This window comes from Balaenoptera musculus, chromosome 2, assembly GCF_009873245.2.
Source record: "Balaenoptera musculus isolate JJ_BM4_2016_0621 chromosome 2, mBalMus1.pri.v3, whole genome shotgun sequence".
NCBI lineage: Eukaryota > Metazoa > Chordata > Mammalia > Artiodactyla > Balaenopteridae > Balaenoptera > Balaenoptera musculus.
The window spans coordinates 84,580,704-84,602,435 of NC_045786.1; the positions used below are offsets into that span (position 1 = coordinate 84,580,704).

Below are 21,732 nucleotides of genomic sequence, written 5' to 3' on the forward strand. Positions count from 1 at the left end.
TAAATTTTGGATTATTTTGTTTTGTTTTAGGGCTTCTGGGGACTAAGTATCAATGTACAAATTTTACTTCCAACATTAAACCAACTCTAGACATTACTGCATAATCAAAGCTTATAGCCATAAGTACATGAATTGGCTTACCTCCTCTTACTACTCCATTTGTGCAAATAGCGGACATAGAAATACCTGTGAGTGTTGTCACTACCACACTCAGGCCAATGATGATGACTCCAAGACCTGAAAAATCCCCCAAGAAAGGTGTTTGGCTCCAGTACTTCAAGAAGTCACCAGTACTTCAGGAGGCAGCAGTCTGAATCTTGCCAAGGAAGGAACAGTCTCCCTATGAAAAACCTGAAACGTTCTAAAAGATCCCATTCCATCTAGGTCTAGGAAGGTCTAGGAAGCACCTGAAATGTACTAAACTTTAAAACTGAAGCTGTGTCGAGAAGTCATTTTCCAAGAAACACCAGCAAGAGGTGTGCAGTAGCCTGAAAAATAAAGCATTTACCCAAGGAATTTGAGCATCTGGAAATCATGACCTGCAACGTGCCAGAGAGGACCATTAGAAAAGAGACCACAGCTGACGAGAGTAGACCAGGACTATACACACAGTACCTTGTGTTTCCTTCTGTGTCCAGCTCATCCACATAGTTAGCCAGGCTTCAGGAACGTTGGGCTACTTTCTTGTTCCCACCAAAAAGAAGTATAATAAAAAGTTTTTGCCTACCCGTAGGAAGTGATGAGAGCATTTAGATATCTTAGAAATTTTACCTCCACGAACAAACCCGTTAGTTGCTATTGCAGAAGTTGACAACCCAGTAATAGAAGTTACCATGGTGGAAAGAAGAATTATGATAACTCCAAGACCTGTTAGCAATGAAAGACAGAAGATATTACATTTTACTTTTCTTCCTTGGATTCCCTATTGCTGCAAACTATACTGCTTTGAATTTAAGTGTTCACATCCAAGCCTTGGGCCCCAATGGAGTTCCTTCGTGCTAAGGAGAAACGGGTTTGCCTGGCGTAAAGACCAAGTTGGAAAACTGCTCGTTATGATGAAGGATGGTTTCCAAAAGCAAACACAATCTAAAATGCAGCCCTGGAAAGGAAAAGTTGACTTACGCTGGTGTCCTGGGAGAGAAACTACCCTGGCTGCGAAAAGAGAAAACATAACATTTGACCTTCTCTCTTGCTGGAGAGGAACCTGAATGAGAAAGTTGGAGGTTTGACAAAGGTTAAATCCTTCTCCATTTTTCTTGCGTCTCTTTTTGCCTGGCAGGGGGGGAAAAAAAAGGAACCAACTTGGATTACCTTTGAAAACACTCCAGAAAGGTCAGTGGTGAGCTATTTGAGCCTGTGTTGCCTTTACCTTACAAATGATCATGCGGGTCACAGGTTTAATTACCTCCTCTGACATATCCATTTGTAGCAATAGCAGAGGTGGATAAACCAGTGATAGCAGTCACTGTCACGGCTAAGCCGATGATAATCACACCAAGACCTCAGTTGAGAGAGGAAAAATAAAGGCAATTAAATGGTGGAATAACCCATTAGATCATTTACATAAAAGCCAGCACGTCTAGAGTAATCACCAAAGGACCATATCTGAGTTTAACAAGTTGGTCTGGAAATAACCACAGAGTAAATGCCTAGCATTGAAGTTTTCTGCCTGAAGTAGCACAGATCCAAGAAACTCAAGACCTAAGATGTGCAGTGCAAAGATTCACATAACTGAACAACGATGGCTGGTCAAAATTCAACATGAACCTCACTATTTATGAAGTTCCAGACACCCATAAACATAATAATTGGTCTGAACAATCCCAAGCTGTTAATATTACTAGAGTGTAGATGTTCATCCTTCCAGGGAACTATCTTTTTATGTATATTTGATTGTGTAGGAGTGGAAAATTACATATAGTATAGAAAATTGTTCATCTGGCAGATGAGTAAAGTAGAAAGAATCAAATCAAACTGCATTTACTTACTGGCTATGTGAACTCTGGCAAGTTACCTATTTTCTGAGCCAAAAATGACAATGAAATTAGAAAGCATGTGCGTGTAAAGTGGCCGTGTATAAAGAAAGTAGTGGCATGTATAAAGACAGAATGCATGTGTAAAGTAAAGTAGCATAGTGCATAGAACACAGGACATAATCAATGGCATTGCTTTTTGATCAAATCCACAATAGTCATAACAGCTGTTGTTTATTAAAAGCCAACTATATATCCAGCTGTGCTAGGCGGTATGTGAAATGCAAGGAAAAATAAAAATGAAAAAAGCTGCCCTCAAGGATCTTATGGTTCAGAATCATTTATTATGAGATGGAGAAAGTAGACCAGAATTCGGAGGAAGGCAAGGCTGCTTTCAGTTTCAGGAAATACACAGCTAGGAGGACACTGAAGGGTAGCAGAATATGCTGTCCCAAAATTTGCCGCTTTAGCATAAGGATTATTTTGAGCTAAAGACAGTTGAAAAGAAGAAGATACCTCTTATTTGCCTAAAGGCAGGACATAAATTTGTAATGGTGTCTTCTCTTTCCTCTATACTGGGGACAGTTAATCAGCTAGAGACTGGAGACAGCTGGAGATGGTACTAGAGGAAATTACATAGACTTTACTAACTAGCCCTTATCTTCCATTAGTTCCCCCATGTATTTGCCTTCCCACAATGTGCCACTCTAGAAACTCAGTCTTTTCCTTTGTCTTGTTACTTCTCTAAAAGTGTGTTGTTCTGTTAAGATGCTTGTATAAGCCCAAGTTCTAACCACCCCTTTGAGTTACTCAGTGCTGAAGATTCACATGTACATGCACGATGCACATGTTAATAAACTTCTGATTGTTTTTCTCTTGTTAATCTGTATGTTGTCAGTCTACTTTACAGGGCCCTAGCCAATGAGCCTAAGATGAGTAGAGGGAAAACAGTTTTTCCTCCCCTACATTACCCTCCTCAGGGGAGATCAACCTCAAATTCAGGGAGAACTTGTAGGCACTGAAGTCACCCTGGCTCCAGCCAGAATGTGCTTGCCTAGGTCTGTTTGGTGTGTTCCTTGACATAAAGTGAATGCTTCATAATTGTTGTTGATAGCCTCGCTTGTTCCAAGGATGATAAGAAGGGCAGTTAGCCAAGAGAGGCTGTGATCTCTCTGACCATGCCCTAGAACAAGGGGAAGTGGAAGGAAGTTAAGGACAGAAATGGGAATGAGGTATTGGAAGCTGGCTCTTTTGATGCCTCCAGTTATATCCTGGCTCTAGCAGAAGTTTCTAGGCTATTTTACAGTTAAAGTGCAGTAGGAAGAGGCTAACCATGGGTATGAGGTGCAAACTTAGACTATATTGGTTTGGTTTGGCCCCTATAGATTCCTAAACATTTGGTGTCGTAAGAAATGCTTGCACTAAATTCTTTGTATCTTTTGCAGGGATCCTGTGGTGAGCATCGCCTCTACATCACTGTGCAGTTTCAAGTCTGTGTGCCAGTAAAGGTGACTTTTTTTTTTTTTTTTTTTTTGCACTTCATTTTAACTCTTGACTTTATTTTGAGGAAGTTTGATACCAAATGTTTAGCTCACCCCAGCAACAGTAGAGAACCAAATAGTTTGCATTTCACGACATTAAACCTACTCTGACTTTTATTATTTCCCTACCCCTTATATTCCCTTTGCCTTTATTTTCCAAACAATTCTTAATTTATCCTTTGGCATCATATATATTTCTGTAAACCATTTAAAATCCTGGAACAAAGTTGCATGCATTTAAACAGCAAGGGATTTGCTTCCCTCTCACAATCAAACATAAAATCCCAGGGCAAAAAGCAGCTTAGAAAACATTCAGTTCATAGTTTTCTCAAACTTCAGTCCTTGAACCACCTGCTTCAGGAAATGCCTGGGGTGCTTATTAAAAATGCCCAGACTTACTGACTTTGGATCTTTCCAAGTGAATCCCAGGATCCTGCAGTTCTGTAACTATCTTCCCAGGTAATTCTTATGCACCCCACAGTCTGAAGATTATTGTTGAGCTACCCTCAGCCAATCTCAATCTGTGTCTGCCTGTTCAGCAAGGTTCTTTAGCTTTCTCTTCAAAGAATTGTTTGGGAAACAATTAATCCAGCTCCCTAATTTTCAGATGAGACAGTGAAACGCACCAAATGTAAATGACTTGCTTCAGGTCATACTTGCTTTTCATGCCCTTCTTCCTTGCTTGATGTTTAAGTTTACTGGATACCATCATGCCCCAGCCAAGGTGGTCAAGACAGAGAACAACTAGATGGCATTATCAGCTCATTCTACCAATTGCTTTTGGGGACAAGGCAGCCAGAACTTATAGCCCCAGATGGTTACCCAAGGACTGTAGCTACCATTACTCCTGGCTACAGCTTCCTTCTGGCTTTTTTCCCAGGGTCTGAGCTTGAAAGTGTATTCAGGTATCTTCCCCAGGCTACCCCCAAAGCCAGAAGGGGGTACTGCTTGTACTTGTTTGTCTTCTTTCCCAGTAAAAGGGACCCAATTTGGACCCAGATGGTGACTTAATCAACTCATTCAGCTTTAAGTTCGTGACAAAGTCCAGTAAAACTGAGTAAGGGTGATAGCAAGTTTCTACTACTCACTAAAGTCTATTTTCTCGGAATAAAAACAAAAACAAAAAAAACCCTCCATTCAAAGGAAAACCCACTGGACACCCATTGAGGTAGAGCTCTATTCTTTTCTGAAGTTGGATTTGACTACTTAAATAAAAGATCCTTATTAAAACAATACTGATGTTTGAAAGTATAATAAACAGTTTAGCAGAAGATAGAATTCTTCATATTCTACAATTTTGCAATAAACATGAAACTGGGTTGACTGTGAAGAATAATGTAAGATCTGATTAAAGGTCAGATTATTACCCAAACATATGGATTTTAAATAAGTTGCATTAAAAAGAATCACTCCTGCCCTGGGCTACACTCACACCTCCAAACAAAGTAATGTTTCCTGATGCTCTCAATAAGTTACTAAACTGCCCTTAAAAAACTAATTTTGCATGAAACCCTGGAGCAATAACTTGGCAATATTAAGATGCAGATTTTCCATGGAATAGCATATACTTATTTTGGACCCTGAGGCTGTAAATGTTCATTTGATATGCATCATAAAGCCAGCAAGAAGCCCTTTGTCAGGAACCCAGCAGTTGCCAAACACACAACGAGGAAAAACTATGGGAACTGGTTCCAGCTCTTTCTTTTTCGCATTAAGTCTTCTGGTGATTCTGAATCTGTTTTGAGGAGCGAAGGCAATAAATAATGACCAAGTATCTTTTAAATGTGAATTGAGATACATTTTGGAGTAGAATCTGAAAGCACATCTGAACGTCTGTGTTCTTGATACTAATGATTTATAGGTGTGCCCCCCACAAAGTGAACCTATAGTGTATTTTCCATATATAGAGTAGAACATCATTAATTTTTATCACATTGAATCAGAAACTTTGATATAATTCAAATAAATTTTTATATAAATTTTAGTAGTATACTCGCAATAAAAATATTTGCCACAGGAAACAATACTTTAAATAAAATACAATATTTAAAAACATTAAATAAGCACTCAAAATAATTTCAACATCATCCATTTCCATTTAGAAAAATTATCAATAGCTATATACATTATCTTAGTCTTTTTACCTATCTTTTTTTAAGCTTCTATCTGGCAATAGTTTATTAACCTTTGTTTTCTTACTACTTGTACCTGCAAGTAACACTATTTTCTCTGGAAAATGTTCAACAATTCAGCATTTTTATTAGTCAAGTCACAGTTTCACCAGTTTTCCCACAAGTTATTTTTGTTTAGTGATGTTTTGCTAATAATTGTAAGGGGGAATACTCTGATGAATGTCAGTATGCCCCAAAATATGAATACTATTATTTAAAATGAATGTATCTCTATATACTTGTACACCTAAAACTCTATGAAAAGATGAAATATTTACTTGAGCATTTATCTGGTTGGCAAGCTGGAAAATTCCAGTCTCCCAGGAGTTAACACTTTACCTGTCTTCTCTGACAAACAGTGTCAAAGAGGCAAAGTAAAAGAGCCCAAGTGCAGATTAATTCTGTGATGTTCATCTCACGTTCAGCGTTAATGGTGAAAACAAGTTGCTTATTGAGTTTTTAATTTACACTGAAAACTACATAGGAGGGAAAAAGTGCTTACCGATCCCAGCTTCTCCAACAATCCAGGAGAGGCGAATGAAGAGCATGACACCCCAGATGTTCAGCATACATCTTACCTGTGGGTTGAGGGAGCATGGAAAAGGACATGAGAAGTGACAGTGGGGCAACACCCAGCCATCCTTGTAACTCTAGTGTTCAGGCCTTATTAACACTTAGCCCACTAGGACATTGAACAGATAGTTTCCATTTGTAAACACAGGAGCTTTCTCACCAGCACACCTTTCACCCATCCAAACTTCACGACACCGGCTTGATCTTCTTCCTTGTTTTCAGCTTGTTCATCACCAGGCATCCCATCACCGTTGGCAACCACGTCAGCTGAACCCGGGGCCACTGATACATTCTGCATTTTTACAGATACCGAAACATGGTATTTGGTCAACACATGGTTCCATAAAACTTCCAGAGGCAAATCAAAACAATTGACATAAAACTTGAGAAAAAAAACAAACATATTCCAGTCATTTTAATAAGATGATTATTTTTTGCCCTGGGAGTTTATGCGTTCATTTTGTGGGTGATTTCAGGCACCACCGAGACTGTGAGGGTGGTAAAGGAAACTGGGCAGTTCTTCTACTGTTGAGAATATTACCTTAGGAGAAAACCATGGGATTTGGATAAATTTAGAATACAAAAAGATCAAAAGAGAGAAGAGGGAATGCAAGGTGGGGAGGAAAGCTTATCAAGAGTGAATGAGGGTCTTTTAGAAGGCAAGGTAAGAGGGCCAGAAAGTTAACCTTCCTCACTAATGCAGTGTTTGGCCTTCTTTCCATTAACCTCCCTGGGCTTCATTTTATCCATCTAAAAAAAATGATAACAAAACTTCTCCACTCACGTCAGAGTATCTTTAAGAAGATTCAATAGAAGTAACACATAGAAGTGTTTTCTTTTTAAAAAAAAAAAAGTTTAGAGTATTCTTAAAATACTCTAGAGAGTTGTTTGTTCTTAACTTGAGAGAAACTCAAGTTGGTTACTTGGGTAACCAATGTAATACAATGTGATAAGAGTTATTGTATGTGAACTGAACTGGAGGAAGATGGTGGTATGGGTTATTTCTCAGTACCAACCAAGGGCCTGCCATTCAGCAGGCCATCGGTAAACAGTATTGATTTGAAGGCCACCCGATCTCTACCACTTAAAAGCAGATGACCTAGCTTCTTTTAATCCATTCTTGCCTCCTATTTCTTTTTCTTCCTTCCCTATTGGGTATTCCATTTCTCAGTGTTTCCTCTGTGCAGGCCACATTAAATAAGAGACAGAAAGGGAATGAATCCCAAGTCAGATCATCTTACTATTTTGTGACAGCATTAGGAAAAATTTGAATGGCATAGGAAACTGAAATTAAAAGTTAAAATTTAGTTTTGAATTACCTGAGAAATATCTTAATCTTAAGCATCCTCAGTCCCTATTTATGCAGATAATTGAAAGCTGACATCATATAGTCATATTAATGGAAGATATGGATAAACAAAGTCCATAGAAACTGAGGCTGAACTGGGCAGAAACTGGTGATTTATAGCAGCCACAAATGCAAGTCATGCATGTAATTCAAAATTTTTCAGTAGGTACTTCAAAAACAGTAAAAAGAAATTAGTGAAATAACTTGGGGTCAGATATGGATCCTTACATTAAAAAATACATTTCTTTTTTGTAGAGTATCATATTTCCCATATTTATAATATAAATATTCATTAGCAGTAGGGGCACCCCACCTTGTAGGAGGGACCTGAATTACAGACTATTTTAATAATATACTTTACTTAATAGATCTGTATAAAATATTATGTCAGCATATGGTCATTATAAAAATATTGATGAGATATTGTACATTCTTTTTTTCCATACTGTGTCTTTGGAATCCAGTGTGTGTTTTACACTGATAGTACATCTCAATTTGTACTAACCATGTTTCAAGTACTCAATAGCCACATGTGGCTAGAGTTATCATATTGGATCCTCACATGTCTATACAATACAGTCAATTACAGATGGATGAAATATTTGAGGTTCTTCTCCAGTCAATTAAAAATTATATTTTTCTCTGAAAGGATTCTACATTCATAAGGCAGCTGAGTAGTTCAAATGTAACTTTTATTTTGCGTAACTGGAAAAATCAATGAGAGCAAGGAATTGAGGAATGTGTTAAAATACTCATGAATGTTAAAGAGATTACTTGGTCAGGAGATTCATTTATTTGATTTGATTTGAGAAAAACTTTTAAAATTGTCAATATTCTAGTTAATCAAGATCCCATGGCCAGGGCTTCCCTGGTGGCGCAGTGGTTAAGAATCCGCCTGCCAATGCAGGGGACACGGGTTCGAGCCCTGATCTGGGAAGATCCCACGTGCCATGGAGCAACCAAGCCTGTGGCGCCGCAACTACTGAAACCTGTGCGCCCAGAGCCCGTGCTCTGTAACAAGAGAAGCCACTGCAATGAGAAGCCCACGCACCACAACCAAGAGTAGCCCCCGCTTGCCGCAACTACAGAAAGCCCGCGCGCAGCAACGAAGACCCAACGCTGCCAAAAATAAATAAATTAAATAAATTTAAAAAAAAAAAAGATCCCACGGCCAGACCATCAGCGGCTACTCAGTCAAGGAGAAGGCAATTTCCTTTTTCTGGGTTAATTGGGGAGTCCATGAGACAGAGCTTTAGTCACTCACTTTTTAAAGGCAATCTTGGGAATAAAGCCCATGTTTCCTGATTAAACCTGAACTTGAGGGTTTGGTCCAGGAAACTGCTCTGCTCTCTAATGAATTCTGATAGTAACTTTGACCCTTAGATCTGGATTGATGAGAATACCAATGATTGTAAAAAAAAACAACAAACAAACAAACAAAACAATATCTTACAATGTAGGCTAAAGAATAAATGGGATATTTTAAATTTCTCCTTAAGTGAACATATCTATCTGATGGATACCCTTCTGGTTACAGTTTAACAGTTCTTCAGTTTATCACTGGGACATCACAATGTGAAGCAAAAATAATATTCTATGAGGGCATGTCAAGGAAATCATTATATATAGAAATTAGTAAGGCAATAATTTTCTAAATTATTAAAAAAATAGAGTCACTGTAGGATTTTCAACTCTCTCTTAGGTAATATGTTCAACCTGCTAGAGTTTCAAAGTTTTAAATATATTTATAACACAGAGGGGAATAATCCCTCGAATGTATATTTCTTCTATTGACAATAAAGGTCTGATGGTAAATTTATAAGTACAGAATCCATTTCCATTCCTTGCTCTCATGTGGGAGCTGAAAAATCTCTGCACCATATAGACTAGGAGACTTGGAATCTAGTTTTGGCAATGCAGTTAATTCAGCACTTGACCTCCAGCAAGTTACTTTACCTTTCCTGGATACTGCCAGTGAGGATAAATCCAGTGGGTTTTCTGAAAATCTTCCTTTGAAGTAGTTTACTCTAAGGCAAAATCATTTCTCTATGCTTGCCATCTCCCTCTTCTAACATGTCAAAACAAAACTTGGTTTCACTCTTTAATAAATGCCTCCTTTGTAAGCCCAAACAGCAATTATAAAGTTAACTTATCATCAAAGTACAGAAGGAGACTTCAGGTCGAGGGTTTGACCTGAAGGGGGGACTTCATGGCTGTGAGCTATAACCGGTGGCTGGCAGACTCCTGGCTGGTGCATGTTCTTGGGACCAAAGTCTCAAACACTAAAAGTTTTATGACTGCTACCTGAAACCAGTTTTTTCCATCATGCTTTGAATTAATTTGTCTGTTCACACTCCATTACCATATATGATGACCCACAACCTTTCATAAATGCACTTTAAATTGCATAGCTGTAGGGACTGATTATTTATTTACCAAGAGTTTTACCTGTGCATTAAGTATTTAGAGAAAGTAAAATAAAGTATGTTAGAAAGAAAGAAAGAAAGAAAGAAAAGTTTGATAAAGGACTTTCCCCCCTCCAATATTGATAAACTAGTAAAGATGCAATCACATGCAATTTAAGTAAATTCCTAATGGATTTTTCTAGAAGATGAAAGATTAAATTATTTTATTTAGTATAAAATATGTGATTTTTCAGACCATAGAAAAATGACAAATGCCTTTCTAGCTATCATCAAAGAAGAAAAAAATACATATCTTTATTCTTTAAGTTCTAAAGAGATAATATTTGCTATGATATATGTTTTCAACTTTTCAGCCTTTAATCTCAGGATGGTGGAAATCTTAGACCATCAAAGAGGACTAGTTCCATAAATATGTAGGCCTAGGTGATTCCCTCCCCATTGTTTTAAAGTTTCTTTTACTATTGAAATATTTAAACATATGCAATAGTAGGGAGAATAATATATCTCATGTACCCATCATTCAGCTTCAACAATTATTGACATATTGCCAATATTATTCCACTTAAACTTCTCACACCCCTGCCACTGAATAATTTTAAAACCAATCCCAGTAAGGACCAGATAATTCCTAAGGTTCATTTCAGAATGAAAAATATGTAATTCTAATCATATTTCCATATCTTATTGATCAATATTATTATGTTTATACATTGCTATCCCTTTATGGTAAAGGGGAGTATTTTAAATTATGAAAATGAGAGGGATTTTTTTTCTTGTTTTAAAAGTTACTATACACCATGCCACCAGTGGTCACACTTTATAATCACAGTATTTTTATTATATCTGAAAACACATAGCTCACACACAAATTGACTTGTATTTTTGAAAGCTGAAGCCAAAAGGTAGCTACGTATAATAAACCAGCATGAGAAAATAAAATTAAAAGATTCTTAACATTTTTCAAGTGCACCTTTAAGGGAACTCCCATTCTATTCACCACCTATCACTGAACTAGTTATAATGTGAAATTAATCATTTTTTGTTTTTTGTTTTGTTTCCACAGATTAGTTTAATAGTGCAAGCTCCCAGGGGAACTGGTCTTGGGTACTAAGAAACTCTAACAAGTATTCAAATGAATCCTTAGTTGCAGAGTTTCATTCTAACAAATAGTTTAAGGGTGCCTTCTGGTCATCACTGGCCTTCAGAGCATTTATTGCCTATTTTATCTGGCTGTCATTAAATTAGTGATTATTTATAAATTTGGATATCCCCAATTTTAATGCAAAAGTTCCAAATTTGAACTTTGAAGCGTTTAGAAAAGATTATTTTCTAGAGAAAGCATTTGTAGATTTTTGTTTGTTCTTTTACAGAAGATAAGCACTTATACATTGATTTATGTGGTTTAATGTTTAACTTGATTATATGTCCTTTACTTCTACCCATAACTATGGCTTTTGACTTATAAAATAAAATTCTAGAGAGTAAGGTCAAATCTCTTTAACTCATTTTATACAGTAGCTCTTGTAAATAAGTGGCTAGTAAATGCTTTTGATAATGACAATGAAAATGACTAAGACCTACAATTAATTCTGTAGGAGAAGCAGCATGGTGTCTTGCCACAGTGCCTCCAACAGGGAAGAAACTAGGATCTCCTGCCCAGCCCATCATGACTGAGTTGAGATTTCTTCCTTGTGCATGAGTTCCACCATTTTCTATAGCTGTCGAATGAGCTGAGGCAAAGTTCTGTGGGAGAGTAGGCTGAGGATGGAAAATAGTGACAAAAAGCTTGGACTCTGGAGTCATGCAGCCATGGGTTCACCTTATTACCCATGTGACCTTGGCCTCCTGACCTTGGAAATTTACTGACTTCTTTAAGTCTTTATTTTCTCTTCTTAAAGATCCTTAGGATTTTATAAAACCTTCCCCATCTTTAAAATAGCAGTAATAATAGTACCTACCTTGAAGGGTTGTCATAGGATTGAGTGAGAATTTGTCAAGTGTGAGTACAATGTCTGACACATCAAAATTTCTCAATAAAATTTTTGTTATTATTATACCGAGTCACTCTTTTTTTTTTTTTGGCCTCGCAGATTGTGAGATCTTAGTTCCGCAACTGGGGATTGAACCCGAAGCAGTGAAACTGCCGAGTCCTAACCACTGGACCACCAGGGAATTCCCCGCGTCACTCTTAATGCTTTTATTTACAAATTATTTTTAGTTGCTAACGGCCTAAAGACCCAAATGTGAAGTCATTCCATTGTTTTTGTTTTAATTCAGTTTCTATGCAATTGGCTTGTTAAAAATAATAATATTTACATCTTAATTTTCATAGTATTTTATACTTTTCATAGACAGTTTATTTCAATGACATGAGAACAATGACTTTAATTGAAAGGCTGTATATTTTCCTCAATCCTTTGTAATTGTATTTTTCTGAAATGCCAACAACAATGGTGGTAGTAAGGCTTAAAAACAGTTCCCTTTTCGTTAGCCCTGTAGTTAGGAATTGTGTATAAAAAGGTGGGCAGAAGAATTAGGTTGGATACTAAAAGAATTATATTTACAAAGTAGAAATACTAGATATTTTTTTGCCAGATGTCTAATAATCTTTATGCATGTTTTGATGTGGAAAGACCTCCAAAGTATGTGGTATAATGAAAACAGCAGAGTGCAGGACAGTATTGTAAAATATGTCCCAATACTTGTTTGCAAAAATACAGACAAAAAGTTAGACAGACAGGCCTATATGCTTGTATAGGCATAGAAAATTTCTGGAAGGATTTATAAGAAACTCTCAGTAATAATTGCCTTTGAGAGAATAACTGAAGGTTTACTTTAGATAAGAGACATTTCAGTATATATTTTTTAGTACTTGTTAAATATTTTTTCAGTGTGTATTTTACTTTTTAAATAAAATTTAAAATAAAAATTATCTGGTATAAAAATTACCATGACCATCATGAATAATCATTTATTGAGTTTCTACCCATTATAGGTAATGTGCTAGACTTCGTCTGCATATAAACTAATATTCACAAGCATCCTGCAAGATCAGTCAAAGTTATGTAGCTTGTACAGTACTGCAAGTAAGGGATGGAGTCATTTTTTTCTGATTTTAACCAGAGCTTCCAGAAATCTGTAATTCATGGCCACCAGTATAGGCATTTAGCTCTTTACTACATAGAAAATGAAAAGGATTTCTTCACTACGATCTCAAATCACTGGGATTACAAATTCTGTCAGTATCTATCACTCCTAGAGTTTTATTTAATGTAGAGACTTAAAATAATGTCTTTCAAACCGAGTTTTCATTTTACCTCTTAGGACAAACTTGTCATATAATTTTTTTTTCCAACTTGGAAGCTATAACCAGGATTTTCACAAAATTCAACTGATTTCTGACTAAATTTGTTCTGCCACTTAGTATGAATGTACCATTCCTACATAGCTTTTAAAGCATTATATTAGGGATACAAAAATTATCTCCTAACTTATGTCAATTATTTTCTACTCTTACATTATTTAAGTAAACACCATCATTTTTTTGTATACAAAATCAGTGACATGTCTGAGTATTATTGTACAATGTTTGTTATATTGATCATTTCTAGTTGTGCTTTGAGGAGCTACCATAAAACTGTCAAGGGCCACAAGGAGGTGGCAGCATAGCTACATTATACTGCAGGTCTTCATCTTTTATTTGGGAGACGGGGGGAAAGCAGGGGGAATAGCAGAATCAAATTCACTAGCAAGGAAGAAATGAATTGAAGAAGGCCCAGACTGTTAATGTCTGAAGGAGAGTACAGAAGTAGAACATGTGGAATAAGTGCTCACAGGCTCAGCGACACTAGAATGGTCCTGGCTGTGGGAATGTGCCCATTGCAGATTCCATGGTTATATACCGATTCTGCTCCCAATTTGGTTATGTGGATAGTTCTGCATGATTTAATCAAGGTGAAGTACACAGAAAGAATAACTAAATTACTTGTTCAGAATTACTTGTTCAGAATAACCATACTTGTTCAAACTATACTTGTTCTCAATTCAGGGCATTGAGACTAAACCTAATTTTTAATGTATTTAATTTGCCATTCCTTCATATCTGAGAGAAAAAAATACTGTAAGTTAATGTTAAGTCCTTAGTCTCATTTTATCTTTTCAAAAATAATATGATATCCCAAACAGCCATCAAAACTGTCAAACGCAGCTATTGCATTCCTCCCGTTTAGTCATTCAGATGGTTTTCTAACAGCAGTGGCCTCAGAGCTTTTCTCCCCTTATATAAAGATTTACATAAACCGTGGCTTTAGAAATTACATATCAGCTGCTTTCCTCTCTCTAGAATATCAGTCCTAACAACAACGTGAGTTGACACCATTTCCTTTTTAATAGAATTAAAATTTTATTTTCTTTTGTTGTAAATTGGGGAAGGAAGTGAGAATATTTAAATTTTGATCGCAATTTTAACAAAGGATGCAGCTTTAAAAATTAATGAGGTAGGGTACCGTGGAATAAAATTTCAGGTCTATGAAGACTTTGGCTCGTCTACCTCTTCAGAATAAATTGAAGTCTCTTCATAATGTTCTAAATTTCTCTTTCTGCCCTCCCCATTATCTTGATATCTTGGAAACTCCTTGTGCCTTCTTCTCCCAACCTTCTTTTCCCTCTTTTCCTTCTCCCTTCCCCTTTTCTCACGTAGAAAAGGAAAGTGACACTTTAACACCAGGAACTTCACATTGCCCTGCTTCTCAACAATCTTCCTGGGGGCTGCCTTTTTGTCTGAAATCACTACATTGCTAACTTCTTTTGATTAAAGCAGCAGGTATCCCAGATAAAATCTAAATCTTATGTCTATAAAGAAAGCAGCCATTTGGCAGAGTGCTGCTAATACAGTACACAGCACAAATAAGGCTTGGAGTAGAGAGGGGTAAAGAAACAGGGCATGGCACCCTCTCTGGAAGTCGCTCAGTCTTCAGTGGTAGGACCCAGAGTCAGGGACCCTGAGCAGCCAAGGGGAACAGGTTATGGAGAGAAGTTTTCTTGTGGAAAGAAGGATGAGCAGAAACTAAATGGAGCTTTTCACCTTTACTAGCATCGTTCATGAGAGCAGTATTCCGAGAATTCCCAGAGTGGGCAATCATTTAATTAAAAAACTGTTGAATGAATGAATAAATAGGAAAGGAATTGTTCCACTCATTTTTTTTTCCTTACCTTAAAACCTGGGCAAGAGTAGACTGCATTTAGATATGAGACAACTAATTATTCTTCTTAGCAAGTAATTATATTCCATAAAGAATGCTACTCATTCCAAACTGTGGTCCAGAAGAACAGGAAAATAAAGTGCATCAACATATTTTAGAGCAAGTTACCGAAGAAGAAATCTACTAAGCTTATAAATGATTTGCTACAAGATTAGAAAAAGTGCTGCCTCATGCTTCTAGCAGATTGGGAACCCTGGCTATATTCCTTAAATAATGAAAAGTGTAGCCACTTCTGCTGCTTCTGTAGTTTAATTTAGTTACTTTTATATGCTTAAGTGCCTTCAGGAGCCTTAGGCAAGGTTTTGAAGAAGAAGGGGTAAAATGCTGAATCTTATAAATCTCTTCTCTCTCTTTAAAGAGTATAAAAAAATACCCATGTACACTAAAGGCTGGTACAACAGTGTTAACTACAGCAAACACCAGTGACTTTTTTTTTTTTTACAACTGCTGTGGAGGCATTAATACTAAGGTGAAACCAGCTTAGTATTCAGTTTGATATGTTTAACCAAGTGTGAATTGAATAGCCTATAATTGTAAACAAGATAGCACATATTGCCTAACTTTCAGAATTAACTTTTTAGTTCTCTGTCCTCAGTCAGCAAACATTTGAGAAGCACTTTTGTCTATCTTCTGTTTATTGGGAACTAGGGACAGATGTGTAAGTAAGATGGACGGTTTGCAATAGACCTCTTCACCGGACACTTTTATATTTATAGTGTTCGTAAGGAGCAGGAGATCACCTGAAGGAGTAAGGAGGATACTTTCCTGTACCTTTAAGCTTACCTTTGCCAGTTGCTCGTGAATCTCAAGCAGACTGGGCCGGTTGACCTTGGGCCCACTAACGCTGCCCGTGTTGCGATAGTACTCGATCTTGGGAACGGCATCCATGGTGTTGTGGCCAAAGGTTTGTAGGTAGTATGTGTTTGTGTGAGAATCGTAAGCATGAAAACTGGCATCTGTTTTAGCAGTTTCTCCAGTTTGGAGGAAGTTGTCATAGCGGTCCTGATTCCCAGGTCTAAAGCTGATTCTGAATCTGTTCTGGCCTTCATCCCCAAAAGAGGTTTCCTCATAATGTGGGGGGTCGGCGTTGTCATTCACAGCCACACTGCTCTCATGGCTCTCATTTATGACATGAACTTGAAAGCGATTGGTATTACCGGGCGCGGAATCCAGAAATACATTGGAAGAGTTGTTCAGTGACATCTTCCAAAACGGATTTTTTGAACTAAGCTGTCTGCTTTACGGTTGTTTAAAAAGAGTCTATAGCTTTCCTCCTCAAAACAAACACTAATGTGTTTACATTAGGGAGCTCCTGGCTTTTGTTCCAGAAGAACTCAATAAATAGATTCTTGATATATTGTCTCCTATACAAGCTTCAGAATGTTCTTCAAAGCTGTCATTGAAAAAGAAAATTAGACTTGTTCCAGATAATATAAATATATTTAAGTAGGGTTGGGGGGGTATGAGGGAACAGTTTTCTTTCATAAGACATACGATTTTAAATTCATTTCCTGAAAAATTACCTGTCCAGGAACCTTAGTTACCTGGGCAATTAAATCCCATAATAAATAACTGGGGACCTGCTTCAGCAAACAGAATTTCCAATGGAGTCATTAAAATGTTACCTGCGTTTGTAGTATTTGCTTGTACTCAGTGCGATTGGATTCAATATGACTTTAGAAAAGATATAACGCTACCAACTGAATAGGGTAAGAGCTGATGAGAATATTCTCAGCCTGAAACAGAGTTCATTGACAGTACTAAATGTGGAAACTGCCAAGTATTTTGTGATTGATATTAATATATATTATATAATGAATACATTTAAAAAATATTTTTTAAACTTCTAAAACATACATTCTTGTCAGGTTATAAATATACATCCTGTCAAGATGTCTCTGTGAATTCTTGGGTCTTTTACTAGCCTTCAAAATGTTTCATTTGTTCATACATTTGTTTGTTTAACAAATGCTATTATGGAACCTTTAAAAAAAAATAGGAGTATTCAGGGTAAGGAAATAAATCTCAGTCCTTAATAAAGTTGTATGCTATATTTAGGTAGAATAATTATGCTCTACTGATTCCCTTTAAAGAAATATTCTAGTCTTCAAGAGGTTTTTATTTGACTGTGAGATAGACTACATAATCATTTTCACAATCCACGATATAAGCCCATCTTAGAACATTCTTTCATCAGAATAATATCTCTTTATTGATACCTTAAAATTTGGCTTTTCAAAGAAAGTTCTACAAAGATAGATAAATACAAAAAATAAATTAAAAAACCCAGAAAACCTTGCTTCCCACCAGCAGTTATTAAAGCTATTTCTTTGAATTAAAAAAAAAAAAAATCTCAACTTCAACTCTCAAATAATCATTCCTGGAGAAATTATAAGTGAAACTATTACCTCTTTAGTTTTTATGGAACCTCTCACTTCTGTTCATTACCCTTGACATCCTCACCTTTACTCCACTCCTCAGAATCTACTTTATGACCTAATGTTAAGTATGATTTTTACCCTGCCCAGAAATGTTTAACTTACCACCCAGGAGCCTTCTCAGGAAGCATAACCTACTTCAGCATCACCCAGGCATATATGCAGCACTTAGCTTTCACCCCCAAACCTTAGGCTTCTTCTTATTGGTTAAAATCTTCCTTGAAAAAGATGACGAGAAATGATTGGCCTGGATTAATACTGTAGGCCCCACCCAGCCATTAGCACAGAAGAACCTGAAGTACTACATCAGCTAGTAACCAGGAGTAAACCATTAATCCTTTTAGACAGGAAGACAAAGTTTCTTTAATTCATAAGGGGAGTTGGATTGCTCAACAGCAATCATCCAACAAAATATGAGCAGTGCTTCAGTCTGAGGCTAAATAAATTGAATCTTGCCATCTCATTTCACATGATTCCTAGTGACCTCCTATTGTTCAGGATATGCAGCAAAATATAGGCCTCCAGAGATAATTTCTATACTTTGTAACTAGACAGTGGTATTTGAGATTATTTTATCTTGCTTATAGCAGATATTATCTTGATTCTTCTCTGCACAGGAAGTGAGCAGATTGAGAGTATGATCAACGATTTATTGAAAATATTTCTACTTAATGGGAAAACTCTTTCAAGCAGAAATCAAACTATGGGTAAGTTTTCCAGCGGCACTGCTAAATGACCTTTTTGCCTCCACCTGGCAAAACGTTTTTATCAAAACTGGTTTTTGAGTTTTGTTGAGGGTAAGGTTTTGCTCAAATCTGTGAGGTGTTGATTATTAAGACAGCACAAACAATTCCTCTGTGCAGGTTCTGTCCCTGGTTTTCAATCGGGATGACTGAAGGAGTCCTCCTCATGTTTTTTTGGAAACTATTCAAGTGATTTCCAGTTGCCTGAGCGGCAGAGTTGTGGTGTAATACAGACATGAGGAGCAAGTCTCTGGGGTCAGCATGCTTGATTCACATCCTGGCCCTGCCACTTCCTATCTATGTGAACACTGGTTAGTTAGTCTCTTTGTGCCTTTCACTTTCTCATCTGTAAAATCAGTTGTGAATAATGCTGTGTTGTAGACTCATTGTGAGGGTTAAATGAGTTAATTTGTATAAAGGGTTACTGTGCTAATTTTAGAAAGCACCAGTTTGTACTTAGTGCTTGCTTTTACTATATCGGCAATATTTACAAGTTACTGATAACTTTTGCATCCAAGATTCTGGGGTGAATCAATAGAGATTGGTATAGGTACTATGCCTGTTAAAACAGGGGGAAAGGTAAGTTGGTGAACAGATAGCAGATTATAGAAGGGAGTCTGGAGATACCTCAGTAAAACCCCTCAGAGGCTCTTAGTCAGGTAACTGTCATGCTAATCAGTCAGGCTGATGTCATGAGGCTGTATCAGAAATTGAGACAGAATTACAGGTACCTATAACTCATTTTGCTCTTAAAGGCCACTGGTACAAGGCATTTATCTGTTCAAGAAAGTGTTCTGACTTTCCATATGGTAGGTGTAGGGAGTAGTCTCATTTCAGACTCACCACCAGCTGGGTGGTGCTGGTTATTTAGATCCGCTAAGATGAGGCTGGGACTCAAAACAAGTCTATTCACCGGCCTTGTAGAGGAACTGGGAACTTACTTGCAGTTATTTCTGCCACTTCTAGTCTCCCTTTCCTTCAACTGTTCCCTCAACTCTGGTCCTCTTTCAGGAGCCCATCTATTTATTCCTCAACCTTTTCCCTCTACCAAAGACTATGAATGCCTCTGATAGCCATCAATTTCCTCTTTCCTTGCTGACTGACTACTTGACTACAATGTAGGGTGAATTGGTTTTGGTGTTAGTCTTACATCAACTAGACATTTTCTCTCTAAGCTTTTTATCTCTAACTGTGAAATGAAAGTCTTTGTTCTCTATTAAGGGGATTCAGACATTCTGGAGCAGATGGGAGATGGTTTGGGGTATATGGATGAAATTATTACACCATCCATAAACAAACCTTGAAAGGCCTTTCAGACAGGTGGGTAAGGTAACAGGGGGAAACTGTCCGGAGGTACTGTCTATCTTTTCTCTTGTCCTCCTTGACAGGGCTCTTGGGAAAAGGCAGCTAGGGGATAATCTGGCTATGACATTGGACATCTATTCCTAGAAGGGTTAGCATTTCATGAAATTTCCATGTTCTCCATGCTATAACCATCCTTTATATCTCACATTTTTTTCTAGCTCTAAAAATACCGATTCTAACCTCTCCGTCCCCTCCCCTTTCCCCCAGGAAGTCTAAGGTACACAATAGGCCATGAATAAATGCTATGAATGAAGACACTTTTGGTTAAAAGAATTTCTCTTTAGTAGGATTAGAAATAATATTAAGGTGGGGTTGATGATATCTGAAAAGCTTATGGGTGTTGAACTTTCAGAAACAATGCTCATACTTCACAAAGTTTTCTTATCTTTGGTTTTTGGGGTCTTTTTTCTTTTTGAGATAAAGATGGGGCCTTGTTAACATCACAGGTCTAGTCACCAAAATGGAAGGTCTTGTTGGGTGTCTTCCTTGGGAGACAAATGGGAGCATCTGGTACTTGGGCACATATCTTAGTGAGTACTTCAAAAGCCGGGGTCACAAAGGAGATGACTAGCATCATGGACATTTACAGCTTTCAGTGTGTCCCGTTGACTTGGCTCAATGAGCTCTTCTTGGACCAAATTACGAACTGGCTACAAGGTATCCCAGGCTGACACTCCAGTACCTACTGGGGTTCAAAGAGTCTCCTTAAGGTGTGAGTTTGGTCCAGAAGATCCATAGCCAACACAGATGTGTTCTAAATCTACTAAGAGATGAAAAGTGTCAGGGACTCTCACTGAGACAGCCGGCTGTGGAGTGCCTTAGACCTGAGCAATAATCATATTTGTAAGATATGTAGAAATGTTGTGGACAGTGTGTGGGAGTATAGCATGATATTTACAAACAATGACTATGATTTTGATGAGAGTGTAATTCCTAATACAATCACTCCCTAATTTGGTGACCTTGGGAAGTTACTTAATCTCTCTCAGCTTCAGTTCCTTATCTGTGAAATTGAGCTAATAAAATGGAAATAGTAGTACCAAACTCAAAGGATTGATAACAGTATCAAATTTCATAATAAATGGAAAGCACCTAATTTAGTGCTAACTCTCAGTACATATTAATCCTTTTTTTTTTTTTTTTTGGTGTGTTTGGCAGTTCTGTGTTCTCAAGTGACACAAATATTTTTGTATTTATTTATCTTCTGGTATATTCCTCCATTCAGTTACAGAGAGTCAGAATTTTGTAGTTGGAAAAAATTTTAGAATTATATGATTCTATTTTTTTTAATTTATCAACTGAAGAGAATGAAAACTGGAGAGGCTGAATAACTTACACTGAGCCATTACTTCTTAAGGTTTGATAATCTCTTTAACAATTACCAACAAGGATAATAAATAATGATAGCAAGTTATGTTTAAAACGTGTTTTCTGGTTTTCAACACTTTTGTAAAACATGCAGGATAGGTTTCTTTATCCTTGTTTTGCAGATACGGAACTTAAGTTCCCATTAGGTAACTTTCTAGGTCATGTTGCTTGTTCTTGGCTAGGCAACATTAGAATTCAAATCTCAGAGTTTAGGCTCCTAAACTGAAAAACTTTTCATGACGTCTTAAAAATCCTCATTCATCTCAGATCCCTGGGTTTCCAGGTATATTTGTAGAGCTCATAGGGCACTAGAATTAAAAGGGATGTTAAAAATCCTCTGGTTAGCTTCCTCAATGAAGTCTACAGAGGTAAGATGACTTGGCCAAGGTTGATAGCTCTATTGGTGGCAGAGTGGAGACTGGACTTCTTGTTTCTTGTTTCCACCAGGTCATGATGAAAACTCCCTTTTTAATGCTATTTATAAAAGGAGAAGAGGAGGGGGTATCAGTGTGATCCCAAGCTAGG

General features: G+C 37.2%; 2 protein-coding genes across 7 annotated transcripts in view; one reads left to right on the forward strand and one right to left on the reverse strand.

The window, feature by feature from the left end:
• The window catches only part of SLC12A1 (solute carrier family 12 member 1), a 93,068-nt gene extending 75,210 nt beyond the window's left edge, over window positions 1–17,858 (reverse strand). The window contains exons 1-6 of one of the 6 annotated variants that reach the window (XM_036843037.1): window positions 17,837–17,855; window positions 16,077–16,686; window positions 6,419–6,550; window positions 6,188–6,263; window positions 772–867; window positions 142–237 (exon numbers count right to left, since the gene is read on the reverse strand). In XM_036843037.1, the coding sequence (XP_036698932.1) occupies window positions 142–237; window positions 772–867; window positions 6,188–6,263; window positions 6,419–6,550; window positions 16,077–16,496 (820 nt within the window). In that variant the 5' untranslated portion in view covers window positions 16,497–16,686; window positions 17,837–17,855. Of the gene's footprint in view, window positions 1–141; window positions 238–771; window positions 868–1,405; window positions 1,502–6,187; window positions 6,264–6,418; window positions 6,551–9,562; window positions 9,804–16,076; window positions 16,687–17,701; window positions 17,753–17,836 lie in introns of those variants that run through there. The other 5 variants (XM_036843036.1, XM_036843038.1, XM_036843039.1 and 2 more) reach the window with 5 other exon arrangements.
• Window positions 1–21,732, forward strand: part of MYEF2 (myelin expression factor 2) — a 79,961-nt gene that overhangs the window by 2,916 nt on the left and 55,313 nt on the right. The window contains exons 2-3 of the mRNA XM_036843045.1: window positions 3,419–3,481; window positions 18,349–18,438. The gene's annotated coding sequence lies outside the window, so the exon portion shown is untranslated. The remainder of the gene's footprint in view (window positions 1–3,418; window positions 3,482–18,348; window positions 18,439–21,732) is intronic.